This window comes from Sceloporus occidentalis, unplaced genomic scaffold (assembly GCF_023333645.1).
Source record: "Sceloporus occidentalis isolate IW3139 unplaced genomic scaffold, rSceOcc1.0.p SCAF_6, whole genome shotgun sequence".
NCBI classification, from domain to species: Eukaryota; Metazoa; Chordata; class Lepidosauria; order Squamata; family Phrynosomatidae; genus Sceloporus; species Sceloporus occidentalis.
In genome coordinates, this window is record NW_028316986.1 from 43,947,548 (window position 1) to 43,962,152 (window position 14,605).

The window sequence follows — 14,605 nt, forward strand, 5'->3', positions numbered from 1 at the left end:
ACCTGAGGAATATATAAAATAATACATTGCCTTGAGCAGTAGGTGCTAGTGGCCTCCATGTTTATGGGGCTTTGGATTTTAGCTTTTCCAGGATGCTGGACCTATTATGGATATACAATTCAGAATCTTGAATAGATTCTTTTAAGTCTGGATTAAAACCCTGAGTGAATTCACCACTTCATTGACATGGAATCCATCAATTGCCACTAACACCTAGTGTTTCTGGGGAGAAACATTTCACACATTTTAGAAATAAATACAATAGGAACTACTATTGGATTATTCCCTCATCTGCACTTTTAATTTTAATCTGCAGGTAGGTTAGTAAATAAGTAAGCAACCAACCATGCATGGATCAAATTCAAGGGGAATGTGTCAGATGGAATGAGGCATACATCTTTGTGAAATGACCCTTATTCTGTTCATAGAACAACATTTCTATAAAATTTTATTTGGAATCTGAAATCTCAAATATATGGTTAAGGTTTTCCGTTGTTCTGGCAATACTTTAAACAAAGTGAACATATACATACGTAAAAGACAAAACAAACAAACAAACAAAAATAAGATAAAAGTGAGAAAGCTCCCTTTTGAGTACTATCATTTTTTTATGAAGCAAAGAAAATGGGCTTAATATCAACAACAGCAGTAACAACATGGTGGGTTTTTTTTACCATTCCATTACATCACAAAATGAGAAGACATTTTTACAAATCTTTGTCTAAATTCTAAAATATGATCTTGAAAAATAAGTGTGAAAAAATGGTGCTCTCTGTACATCTCTCCGAAGCCATTAAGAAGAAGCATGGGATGTTCAGTCTGCTCCCCACTCCCATTTACTAATGTCTTGCAATATTTTTTTTACAGGTGAATATTGTATTGGAGAAAATCTATCTTTCCAGAAGAAAATTAGAACAAAACATCTAGATACCTAGATCTATATCTAGATCACCAAGATATCTACAAATTCTGAAGTCCCCTCAGCCCACTACAGATATGCCTTTCCTGCAGCTGCCCTGGTGGCATCAGCAGAGGAAGACATCATGGAAGCCAAAGGCCTTGGGCAGGAGGGGAACTTTTCAGAAGCCAGGCAGTCTTGGCCAGCAGAATTATCATACTTTACTGGAAAACTGCTTAAAGAAAGGATGCCTCTTTGAGGATGAGTTCTTCCCAGCTGATGATAAGTCCATTGGGACAGGGCCGTTCCTCCAGGAACTGTACTCCAAAAACCAAATGATACAGTGGAAGAGGCCACATGTAAGTGATGGGATTTACAGAATGGGATGATTTCAAGTGTTTTGCTCCCACATGTCCCCTTTACTTAGAGGTTTTGGAAGCCAGGGATGGAAAGAATATTGCAAAATATTTAAAGAATGCTCAAAGTGCATATTTCTTGGGGGTTAGGCATGCCTGATAAAGAGAACAATATTGGCATTTTGGGATTCATCCTGCACAAAATTCACATTTTGTACAAAAAGCAACATTTCCTAGACTACTAAAAACATGTTCTGCACAGAAAATAAACATTCTTTGAAAACTGTGCCATTTCTTCTTAGTGGGAAGAAAATTGCTAAAATTACCACTGCTTCTTTCAAAAACAAAACAATCAAAGAATCACATCTGTACTGGGAGGCTTATAGCTCCTTGATACATGTTTTGTAAGCAGAAGGTTCTGGAATCTCCCCTTAAAAGAACAATGAACAAAGTGTAGTTTCTGAAGAGCCATTGCCAGAGCAGGCCACACTCAAGCTAGATTAACCCATGGCCTGATACAGTATCAGGTAGTTTTGTATGTTTGTGAGTGCCATGTGTGTAAGATCTGACCTGAGAAAAAGTACTTTTCAAGATTATAGTTCTCAGAATCTGTGAGCAAATAAACCAAAGGCCATGCTGGCTGAGGGATTCTGGGAATTGTAGTCCAAATAAATAAGTTTTACAACTTTTGCCCTGAATCACAAAGTGTTTCTGACCCACCTAAAGCAAAAAGGGACTTTAGCTATTCTTTGTTTTAGTCCAAATGGATGAGTCTGATGGCTGCAGGTAAAACAGATGAACACAGTACTAAATCCCTCTATTGATTGATGCTTCCTCTTAAAAATAACTTCTTCCATTTCTGACTTTACTGTTTGCTGGTGAAAACTGCTACCAATATATAGCATAATAATCAACTTAGAGCTCCCTTAGCATTATCTGTATGTAAGATGGAACAAACAGCTGGTATGCTCAGTAGTCAGGACATTGAGTACAGAGTGAAGGATAGGGATGAGTGTTGTAGTCCAAAAAAGTAGCATGTTCAAGCTTTGTTTTTTATAAGAATTTACTTAGAAAGATACCTTGCAGACTGATGATTTTTTAAAAAATAAATACATAAATAACCAACCAGCTCTAGTGTCCTTGTTGTATTCAGTGATGCTGACCTATCCCTGACGAGTCAATGACTACTAGTAGCTGCTTTATCACACTAGGGGGCAAACGGGATTTAAATGAGAGTTAAACTAGAGAAAACCAGAAAATGCCTGATGTTTATCACACAACATTTCCTGGTTTTCTCTAGTTTAACTCTAGTTTAAATCCTGTTTGTCCCCTAGTGTGATAAAGCAGCTAGACAAGATGAACAGTGACTTCTTTGAATTCAGTCTCAGTGTACCTCTGAATACAAGCTGATGGGGAGCACAAATGATAGGGCCCAGGCTATCTGACACAGTGTATCTCCCTGTATGAGCCTAACCAGGTCCTGAGATCCTTAGAAGTGGCCTTTCTTTCATTCTCACCACCTTCACAGATATGGCTGGTGGGAATGTGAGATAGGTGCCTGCCCATATGTTCTAGAACTGCCTTCCCAGAATGGCCCCTTCCTTGCTGTGCTTCTATTGGCAGGCAGAGACTCATATATATATATATCCCAACCAGCTTTTAGAACTCAAGAGTTTTAAAGAGAGGGATTTAGTGTGAGCTGTATTGTTTTTATTCAACTCTTTTTAAAACTGCATTTTATCCTTTTTGGGTGTATAATTTAAACAGTAAAATTTTGCATAGTTTAATTCTATTTTAATGGGTTTGTATGGTTTTATGGTTTTAGCTACATTGTTCCTATTTTAAATTGTAAGCCACCTTCAGTTCCAGTTCTGGGTAAAAGGGAGGGCATAAATAAAGATAACAACAACAACAGTAACAACAAAAGAACTATTCTGTTGCTATTGCAGTCATTCCTTGGTGTTGACTATTGTAGAAATGGCATACTGGACTAAATGATCAGCAAGGCTTTTCTCGTGTTCTTATGTTCAGGGCATTTTTCTACCCTGCCTACTTATTAAATTAATCAAGGTGAAAAAGACAAAGCTTGATGCTACAATAATAGACAAACCTTGTTCAGAAGGCTGGCTGAATTTTTCCCATATTATTTCTCATTGATATGCATCACCATTAAAATCCCTAGCTCAAAGGCTTAAGACTAAGACTGATATATAATTGAACAAAGCCATGTTACAGTCCCTCTAAATGTGGTTTCTTTCCTGATCACACCCAGAAAAATCTCTAGGATCATCTTTGGTTCAGAATTACACTCTTAGAATAAAAGCAACCTTAGAAGTGTGGAATCCATTAAAAATAGTTGTCCAGACATTTCTCAGTAGTGCAATTCATTTATGATAAGCACTTTTTCTTGAGTGGTGATATTTCCCCTTGAGTGCAGCACAGCATTTATCAGATTAAGAAATGTAGTATTGGATGGAAACTCTGAGAATGGAGCCAAGATTGGTTCTGAGATTCATCCATACTGGTTCCAGTATTTCCAATGTAAGAGGTTTGTCTTAACAAAGATAAGTGCAGGAAAATACAACTGTCTGATTTAGAAAGCTTGGCATGCAACATTATAGACTGACAAAAGGCATATTACCTGAAATATAGCTGCTTCTAATAATTTTGATTCAATCAACAGGTTGTAAGTTTATATCTAGACTCTTTTTTTAGGATGTATTTTTTTATTATTTTCTACATCTTGTACAATTTACACACATCACAATTCTCAAGCCATAACTGAGAAAAATAAAATTTATAAAGAACTATTCTTCTTTTCCATATTTCCTTCGTGTTGACATTCTACATACATACAATAAAACTCATCTTCATTAATGTTGTCCCTCAAGCACTTTTACATTCAAGTTCTCCTTTAATATATCTAGACTCTTGATCGAGAGAAAGGCTACAGGTATCTATTCCCGAGAAAGTTCAACACACTGTATTTATTTTAAAAAGGCCTCTTTTTAAATATTAAAGAAAACTAATATAAAATGATGTTCCACTGATATTGTGACCTTGGTTAATATAATCAAATGCACAGAAGCCATTGTGATAAATGTTTGTGATAATTTTGCTATAGCTCTGAATTCTTTCACATTTGCTACACTGGATCCTGAATGCATTTCTGGAAGCAAGTACACCCCCCCCCCGACTTTGTTGTTCTTGTGTGCCTTCAAGTCATTTCCAACTTATGGTGACCCTAAGGCGAACCTATCACAGGGTTATTTTTGTCAAGTTTCTTCAGAGGGGGTTTGCCATTGCCATTCTCTGAGGCTGGAAGAATGTGACTTGCCCAAGATCACCCAGTGGATTTCATGGCTCAGTGGGGATATGAACTCTGGTTTCCAGAGTCATAGTCCAACACTCAAACCACTATACCATACTGGCTCTCTTTCTTTGACTACTGCAAGGTGTTCTAGGTTTTAGTCCAAATTTTAAAGGTGCTGAATTCTATTTGTTCAAAGTGCTGAATCCTATTCCCAAAATATATCCAATACTTTGAATTGTTCCTTCCAGTTTCAAACTTAAACCTAGAGAAGATTCACTGCACCAATGACTTGGGAACCACTAGTTGTCCTTGCGCACCCACAACTCCACTATTGTGTCCCAGTTCCATGCTGGAGTCTTAGAATACAAAACTGTTACAGGCCAGCTTGAGATTTATGCCCAAGAACTGTTCATAATTGCAGCAATACTTTTTAGATTATTCTTCTCTTTTCAAATGTATTTAGACAGTATGATACAGGGTCATTTCACAGCCTTATTCATACAATATAATATGGGACATGAGACCCTGGCTTAGTGCTTTCTTTCAAAACTGTTGTTTTACTTTATTTTGTTAATTTTCCAGGAGCTGTGTAAGACCCCTGTGTTTTTTTCTGCAAACAAAAAAAGACGTGTGCTATGCCAAGGAATGAACTTAGGTAAGGAACTTAGCAGGAATCATTTGGTTCTATGAATATCCAGAATGTGATGTGATAACTGAACTATCTACTCAAATCCCCAAACATGCTTATTAGAAAGTAAACTCCACTGAACACAAAAATGATTTCAGTAAACACGCATAGGATTGCCCTGCAGCCTGTACTTCCAGCTCCAAGGCAGTCTTTTGGCACATTTTGGAAAAGTGACTTTTTTGAATGACAGCTTCCAAAATCCCCCTCAGACCCCACAGCCACTGGCTATGTTGTCTGGATATTTGGGGATCTGCAGTCAAAAAAGTAGTTTTTTCAGGGTCACTTGCTAAGTAAGGAAGTACTGTACTATATTTTCTATAATGACAGTTCTTGAGCAAAATGATTATCTGATCCTGCATATCAGAGCTGGCTGAAGATGTTTTGTTGCCAGAAGTGAAGGAAAAGGTGGCAAACTCAGTGTTATTTCATGCACAGAAGCTGACCTGGAATGATGAACCTCACACATTTTTGCCCAGTCTAGTAGTTAAATCCTGGCTGCATCTATCATACCTGAGTGCAGCCAGGTACCTCAGGCTGCATCTGTACTGCAGTATTATTGCAGTTTGACAATGCTTTAGCAGCCATGGCTCAATGCTACTGAATTATGGGATTTGTACTTTTGTGAGATATTTAGTCCTCTCTGTTAAAGAGCTCTGGTGCCACAACAAACTACAAATCCCAGGATTCCATACAGTGGAGCCATGATGTTAAAATGGTGTCCAACTGCATTAATACAAGAGGCTAAGTTGCACTATTGCCTTGTAGGATAGCAGGGCAAATATTTCAGCAATAAGTATTTACGCTTCGAAAACAGGTCAGTGATCTATATGCTTATATAAATCTGAAAGTACAATCTGCCCTCCATATCCACAGATACTTCATCCATGGATTCAAGCATCCATAGCTTAAAATATTAAAAAAGCAAACTTTGATTTTGCCATTTTATATAAGGGGCACCATTTTACTATGCCATTGTATTTAATGGAACTTTCTTTTCTAATTTTAATGGCAGCCAGCAAAATTACAGTTGAAAGTGAATGGAAGCTTACAGAATAAGGCATAAAAATACTATTGTGCTGAATTATTTAGTTCCATGTGAATGATGAGTTCATACACATTTGAACTTTTGTTGCCTTCCCCTAAATATTCTAAAGTACTGTTGTCGTGCAGTTTTTGTTTCATGCTGTTTCATACCTCCCCTGGAAATATTTTTGTGCAGACTGCTGGTTTTTGGCTGCCGTGGAAGCTATAACTTTTCATCAAGATATCTTATTTAGAATAGTACCACAGAACCAAAGCTTTGAGAAGAAGAAATATGCTGGGATATTCCATTTCAAGGTAGGTTTCAGCCCAGTAGAACTGGTTTGACAAAGCTCTCCTAGTTGTGTAAGAAGAGTGATACTTCTGTTAGAATTCTATAATTAAGCATCTCAAATGTCTTCAAACCAATGGAATTTTTGCAGGAGCACTAGGTAAAGACACACAAAGACAAACAATTCATGATTCTCTAGTACTCCTTTTTTCTGGTTAAAATAAGATGGAACTTCTAACACACAGTCTGGGATCCTGTTGGCAATATACATGTGTAATTACATACATATATGGCTGGATCTACACTGTAAGATTAAGGCAGTTGGACACCACTTTGACTTCCATGGCTCAATGTTATGGGATTATAGGATATGTATTTTTGTGAGATATTTAGCTTTCTCTGTCAGAGAGCTCTGATGCCACAACTGCAAGTGCAGGATTCCATAGGCTGGAGCTATGACAGTTAAAGTGGTGTCAAACTGCATTAATTTTGCAGTGTGGTAGCAGAGTGTATCTTGCACAAGCATATTTGTTCATTATCCCCCTGTGCAGTATCCAGAACTCCCTCCTAGCAGTTGTCAAGTGTTACTGTTTACTGTCCAGGGACAAGATGGAGGGAAGCAACTCAGATGCCCAAGAAGTGATCCATCTTGGCTACCACTGCAGCTGAGGAGAAAAGAAACAAAATCACTCTCCTTGATGGCAAACCTTGCTTCTCTTCCTCTCAGCTGCAGTTCCAGCCAAAATTGGTTGATTATTGCTTTCCTAAATTAACTTCCATTTTTCTTCCACAGAAGCCTTCCCCACTTTACACTCCACATGGCAATACTGAATCTTGCATTTTGTGTTATTTGACCTGCATCTTTAGCTCAAAAGAGACAATATATTTAGCAAGTAGACTAGTGCTCTCTAAGTGCTAGAAGATGTCTGTTTGCTATACACATGGCTTTTCTCACCTGGTTCTCTTGTATTTCTCACTTATCTTGTACTTTTAATTTGTCACTGAAAAGTAATTTGGAAGTTGATGGTTGAGGCATCCAGTTGTGTGCATCCCACCACAGTGTGTGGGAAATGAATTATGTTCTCATACAATTACACTGCTCTGTTTCCACCTGTCTCTCAGTTTGGGACACATAGTTGGTTCACTCATAAATATGAGCCAGAAGAAGTTATCTCACATCCCAAGCCGTAGCTTTAAAATACCTTCTTTTCAATCTCTAACAATTCTCTAACAGAATTTGAGTATAGTATTGGGAACAGTATTGGGAATAAGATCATCACTTATTGAATAACACTGATCCAACACCTTTCTTTTCCAGTTTTGGCATTTTGGTGAGTGGGTTGATGTGGTAGTAGATGACCGACTGCCCGTAAATGAAACTGGTGATCTTATCTTCCTCTCTTCTGTTTATAAAAGCCTATTCTGGGGAGCTCTTCTGGAAAAGGCTTATGCCAAGTAAGTGCATCTTCAAGAATTCTTCTTGGCATTTCTGTCTGTTACATGAACCACTACCATACTTTCCTCAGCCCCATTCCCACTTACAAATAATTCAGTTTGTGATCCAAATTGATGGTTTGGTTTGACAGTGGAGTGTCGTTCATGCTACATTTGATCTGATCGAATTTTCCTGTTGCAAATTAACCCACTTCTCGTTCTCATTTATCAGTGAATCGATTAAAAAGTATCCTCTTCTGAGGCTTCTTTTTTTTTGTCAATCATGGCAATCACATCAGCATTTCCACCCACATTTGGTGCCATGCTTTGTCATATCTGTTGTCATTAAAAAAACAAACGAACCCAAAACACTGGCTGGCAAAGGAAAGGGCAAGTAAACTCCAAGTATCACAAGACGGGGGAAAAGTTTCTCCAAAATTCCAAAAGTAAAACAATAACAGAGGAGTAGCTGTAAAGAGGGGGAGCAGAGTGGCAAAGAGGGAGAGCAGAGTGCCAGCCCAAAAATGGTGCTTCGCCCAGGGAGGGGGAGGTTCAAGAGGTGAGTGGACAATTGCGTCCCAAAGAACTGATTCTGATTCATATCCCATTCACATTTGAACTGAATCGCTTTATCACAAAAGATGTGGGCGATGTAGGGGATCTAGAAGTAGTAGTTTAAATGGATCTAGTGCCAGATCTGCTCATCAAACCATCATTTGGTGCAAGTGCAAACAAGGGCCATTTAAACCACTTCAAACTGATTGCAAACTGGTTTATTCTGAAGTGGGAATGAGGCCCTCCTTCACATCCCATTCCTTTGTGACTCTAGTCTATTGCAATGAGCAATTAAACAAACTTTATATTTTGAGAAAAATGCTTGGAATCACTTTCTTCACAGGTTATGTGGTTCCTATGAAGATCTGCAAATTGGATATGTGTCTGAAGCTCTGGTGGATTTCACAGGTGGAGTTAACATCACTATAAAGCTGGCTGAAGCGCCACCTGACCTGTGGGAAATCTTGACTAGAGCAACCTACAGTAGATCTCTAATGGGTTGTCAGACCTGCCGAGCGGTGAGAATTCTTTTTGTTATTAGCAATGACATTTGCAAGATATTCATGGAAGCAGCTATATAGATTTTCTTACTTAGGATTCATCACATCTCTATGATATAAGTCAGGCTGGGAGATGTCTGGTGATATTTTTCACTGAGTAGAAATGTAAATGCTGGTCTTCTCAAGCCAGAACCAGCATAATGTTGGCTAAGTGAATTAACTTGTTTAAAGGGATGTAATTTTTCACAAAGTTTCTTCTTGAAAGAAGTAGCAAGTAATTTTAGTAATTTTTTTCCTGTTGTGAGAAAGTCTACAAAAATCACATAATTTTTGAAGCTTATTTGCTATTTGGGACTTATTCTACACAAAATTTGTATGTGGTTGTGTTTCACCGAAAACAACATTTTCTGTGCAGGAAACAGATTTTCTTTGCACATAAAATAATATTTCAATATAGGAATATTGTATTCTGTTTCTGTGCAGAAAATGCTTCTTTTCTGTGCAAAGCAACCATGTATGACTTTTGCACAGAATAAGTCCTGAACTGCCAAGATTCTTGACAGTTCACATTCTTCCCCTTCAGGTTTCTAAACACTCAAAAACTATGTGTTTTTTAAATTAAAAAAACAATTTGCAGAATATTTTCAAATATTCTTTCCATCTCTGTTTTCGTTGTGTTCATGTAGAAACTGGCTATACTCTTCCCCATCTGTATGTGAACTCTTGGAATGTGAACTGCAAAACCATGATTAATGAGGAATCTTTGTTGGAGTTCTTTCATTTTCCTGTCCTTCACCCAATTCAGTTTGTGTACTCTAGTAATGTTGCCCTTTATGAGCAATGACAATGACTTCAGGTCTTCAAGACCTAGCATGCTTTTATTATAGTAATTAACCTATCAGCCTCTTCCCGTAATCTTATTAATTAGATACATATCTTACTTTGATATGAAGAGGTTTTTTTAGAGCTGTAGTGTGATGGTAGAGTGAGATGAATATGAAGATTTACCATTTGTCAACCTGTTCCATGGCAGGTTAGTCTTAAACAGACCAGAGTGTTTTGCAATTTGGCAGATATCATCCCTGAAGGCAATATCCCCATTGTTCTCATAGCTGTGTAAAGCTAGGAGTAATTCCTAGGTTCATTGTGTCAAACTCTCTTGTGTAATGGCATGATTGAGCAGACCCAGGGAGTCAACATTCTGGGTTGGATCCAGATTTCTTATTTCATTGCTGGGACATTACTTAAGAAAGCTCTACTCAGAATTATCCCCTGGAGGGAATGGGAGAAAAGATAATTTTAATTGATCTCCATACGTTTTGCATCCTCTCTTGCCACTTTACTTACTCTTCTGCAGACTTTGTCAGCTTTCTAGAACAAAGGATCTGGAGGGGGAATGAAAATCAAATAATCTTCTCCCCATTCATTCAACAGAGAAGCTGTGTTTGATCAAAGCTTCCTGGTGACAGAAGAAGTATTTTTGCTGGATCTTGTTAGGGCGTGTGCAACTTGTGGCCCACTAGATAGTGCTAGATTACACAAACTGTTTATTGTACTATAATTTGGCAAAGAATCTGGTGAATTTTGTGTTGTACAAACACATAATTTTACTTCTCTTCAAAATGTGCCTGTCAGTTTGACTGATCAATCTGAGTATCAGTTTAAGGTTGAGACATGACAGTCTTCCAATTCACTCTATCCCTCACCCCAATCAGGATATTTTAAATCTCTATTTCTGCCCCAGGTCAAATGTCTTTTATTCTCCTTATCTGAATAATCTTCATCATGCAACAGATGATTAATCTCCGAAACTTCACAGCAAGCAAAAGTGAAAGTTGACTGAGAAGTTTAGCTCAAGCTGTTTATGGTATTTACAATGAGCCAGTTCCCTTTTACATTCTCATAAAAGAAGGTTACCTTAGGAATGAGGAACAGTTACTTGTTTTTTCTGTTCGTCTCCACAGCCAGTAAGAATCCTAGGGAATGGATTAGTGTCCAGCCATGCCTACACATTGACTGGCATTCGAAAAGTAAGTTAGCTCTGTTTTTGTATTTTTAGCCATTTCCAAAGTGGGAGTATATCACCAAATGGTGGTGGTGGTGGGGGGGGGGAAGTTACAGAGGATCTGGCTCTGGCAGTTCCCAGGCTGTGGAACTCCCTTCCAAAGGGAGGTGATGCTGACCACTTCCCTGTTGTCCTTCCACTGACAGTCAAAGACCTGTTTCTTCATTTGGGCCTTTGATAGTTAAGCTTCATTGCTATTAAGGGATCTTTTAAACTGTGCATGCTGCATTTATTGATATATTTTATATTGTTTTAAATTCAATAGTGCTTTAATATTATAATTTGTTTACTTTTGTTACCTATCTAGTTTTCATTATAATGTTGCATCCTTTTTGCTGTTGTCGTTGTTCTCTATACCTGGCCTTTCTCTCAAACTGGGTCACAAGGTGGCTTTTTAAAAATTATTTCTACCCGTGTCTTTGTATCTGATATCTGTAGTATCTACATTTGTGTGTGTCCATTAGTGTCTGTTGTTTGTTCTTGTTGTGAATCATCTTAAGTCCCAATTTTGGAAGAAAGGTGGGATATCAATCAATCAATCAATTGAGGCAGGCTGACTCATAGTCCATTTAGCCTATAGAACAGAATATTTCCAAACTCTCAGGCATGGGGCTTGATAACTGACAACTTTTTTAATGAAAGCTTGTTCCCCATACTTATAAAGCAAGTGCTTCCAAAACATGGTAACAAAGACTGCCACTCTGTTCTACTAGATGAGCAGGTATATGACAGGAGTGTCTAACCAAACAGGATCAAACACTGATGTTGCTGGGCCTAAAAATTAAATTAAGGCCCAATGGTGTAGCATCTTATAGTAATTACTGATGGATGGATGGCATAGCCCTATCATTAGGAGGAGGGAGGAGACTGTTCAAGGCAGAAGATGCTGGGGGGCACAGTGGCAGCCTCCTGACTACTTCCCTATTAGAGGTATATATGCCCCACAGGCATCTAAACTAGTCTATCCTGCACTCACATAAATTGGTCTTTTGTGCTTAGGTGTTGTGAAGGATCCTATACCATCACCATTTTTGAAATAAGATTCAGCTGACCATCCACTAGCTATTGAAATTCAGCTAACAGTTGAAATATGACTCAGTGTTGAAGTGGGCGGGGCTGCCATTTTGTTCTCCTTCTAGACAGCGATATGTAGGGGACTATTGTCAGGGGTACTACTGTCCTTTGTTTTCAATACTACCAGCCTTGATTGAAGAGTATGAGGGTATTGCAATAGTTTCTTTCTTTCTTTTACATCTGTGCTCCTTTTAATGGCATGAATAAAACATAGAGGATAATAGCTGGGCCCTTGTGTAAATCAAAGGCTGTAATTGATTCATGAGGCTCTGCTGATAGCATTGCCCACAAGAGCAGGCTGGAATCAGCTCAGCTGAATTTCTTTCAACTTCAACTCAGATGGAGTTTATGGAAAGGGGAGAATTTAGAGATTCCAAGTTTTCTACCAGGAAATGGGTATTGCACCCAAGTGGATGGTCTCAAGAATAAAGGTGGGAATCATGAGGTGCTCCAGATGTTGGTGGAGTGTAGCATTGTCACTGGTGAGAGAGGCTGAGAAATACAGTTCAAACCCCTTTGGAGAGCCCCATGATTCTCACTTCTACTCTAGAATGTTTTGACGGAACCAGGAACTTTAACCATAGATCCTTTCACACTACTGAACTATAGCACCATGATTGCACCTTTAGGATCTTATTGCTCATAAATAACCCGGTTTACCTCATCTGAATTGAAGCCTAAGTCGCGAAGCAGCTGGGTCCTACTGCAAGGATTTTACCAACAAAGCTGCTGGGTGAGTACAGCCCGGCTGCATCCCAGGCCCCAGGCAAGCTCCAGCGGTCATTTTTTTAAGTTAGAAAGCTTCCAGCTTTGAAATAAGGCTGCTGGAGCTCACCTGGAACCTGGGATGTAGCCAGGCTGTACTCTCCCGGCAGCTTCGGTGGCAAAATCCTTGTGGTAGGACCCAGATGCCTCCTGATTTAGGCTTCAGTTCACAAAGGGGTAAACTGGATTATTTAGGTTGAGCAATAATCTCCTAAACTGTCATGGCTGCATTTTATAGAATCCTGGGCTGCCTAGTTTAGTGAATCATTACAGTTCTTTGAATGAGAATTCTAAATACTCTCTGCTAAATTGCAACTTCTGGGATTCCATAGGATGGAGCCATAGCAATTCATGTGGAATTATAGCATTAAAATGTTATAGTGTGAAAGTGTCTCCCCTCCCATTTTGTTTGGGATGTTCTAGGTGGTCATTACGGCTGGAAAAGGAGCAGTAACTCTCTTTAAATCAATTTCTTCTTGTTTTGCACAGGTGACTTGCAAACATGGACCTGAAAATTTAGTAAGGCTGAGAAATCCCTGGGGGGGAACTGAATGGAAAGGTGACTGGAGTGACAAGTGAGTGTTTTATAGCTAATAGCAATGGAGGTTTGAATATATGAAATCACAGTGCCACCTGCAGGCAGAGATTAAAAGAGACCAAATTGTGAGTGGGGAAAGGTGGCATGCTTTTCAAAGCAATCATGGCGTGTTATTGTGATATGGCAGGCAGCACTGGTGAAGAATATCTTGGGCAAACATAGAAGTGCATAACACCACATCTCTGTTCATGACAGTGCAACCCAGTGTGAGAATGTGAAAAGGATACGTTGTGTAATATTCCCTGCTTTCCTCTTTAACATATATGTGCTTAATCCCTTAATCCAAGATATCAAAATCTCATTTCTAAAAGAAATTGTCATAGTCTGCAAGCAGGTGGGACTATGTTGTGGTTAGACTGTTGGGCTGGAACTTGTGAGGTATTGGTTCCAGTCCCCACAAAGCCAAGAAACTCACTGGGTGGTGGTGGGTCAACTATTCTGTCTCTCAGTCTGACTGAGTTCACAGGATTGTTGTAAGTATAAGGTATGGAGAAGGCATGTATAGTTGTTTCTCCACATCCATGGATTTTTTTATCCATGGATTCAACCACCCGTGACTTGAAAATATTTTTAAAATATATAAATTCCAAAAAGCAAACCTTGATTTTGCTATTTTATATAAGCGACACCCCGTTTCACTATGCCATTGCATTTAATGGAACTTGAGCATCCACTGATTTTGGTATCCACAGGGGCCCTTGGAACCAAACCCCAGCAGATACCAAGGTCCCACTGTATTCTACCTTGATTCATTGGAGAGAAGGAAGGATATCAATGCAGCTATGATTTTGGCTACTATTGCTAGTCCTACTGCCACTAGGAGGCCCAAGAGACTAGTTGAATCATACAGTCATACAGTTGGAAGGAGTTGCATGGGTCTAATTTTTGCTCAATGCAGGATCTCCAGCTATAGTATTCCTAGCAGGGAGCTATCCGGCTTCTCTTTGAAGACATCCAGAGAAGGAGACACCCCCCCCCCTTTTTTTTTTTTGGCAATTGGTTTCACTGCTGAACCACATTCACTGTTCCTTCTAATGTTCAGTTGAA

General features: G+C 38.8%; 1 protein-coding gene across 1 annotated transcript in view; it reads left to right on the plus strand.

Annotated features, from left to right (window-relative positions):
• Positions 1 to 996: 996 nt before the first annotated feature.
• The window catches only part of CAPN14 (calpain 14), a 55,526-nt gene continuing 41,917 nt past the window's right edge, over positions 997 to 14,605 (plus strand). The window contains exons 1-7 of the mRNA XM_089529440.1: positions 997 to 1,257; positions 5,150 to 5,222; positions 6,475 to 6,593; positions 7,886 to 8,022; positions 8,900 to 9,071; positions 11,021 to 11,086; positions 13,450 to 13,535. Of these exons, the coding sequence (XP_089385566.1) occupies positions 997 to 1,257; positions 5,150 to 5,222; positions 6,475 to 6,593; positions 7,886 to 8,022; positions 8,900 to 9,071; positions 11,021 to 11,086; positions 13,450 to 13,535 (914 nt within the window). The remainder of the gene's footprint in view (positions 1,258 to 5,149; positions 5,223 to 6,474; positions 6,594 to 7,885; positions 8,023 to 8,899; positions 9,072 to 11,020; positions 11,087 to 13,449; positions 13,536 to 14,605) is intronic.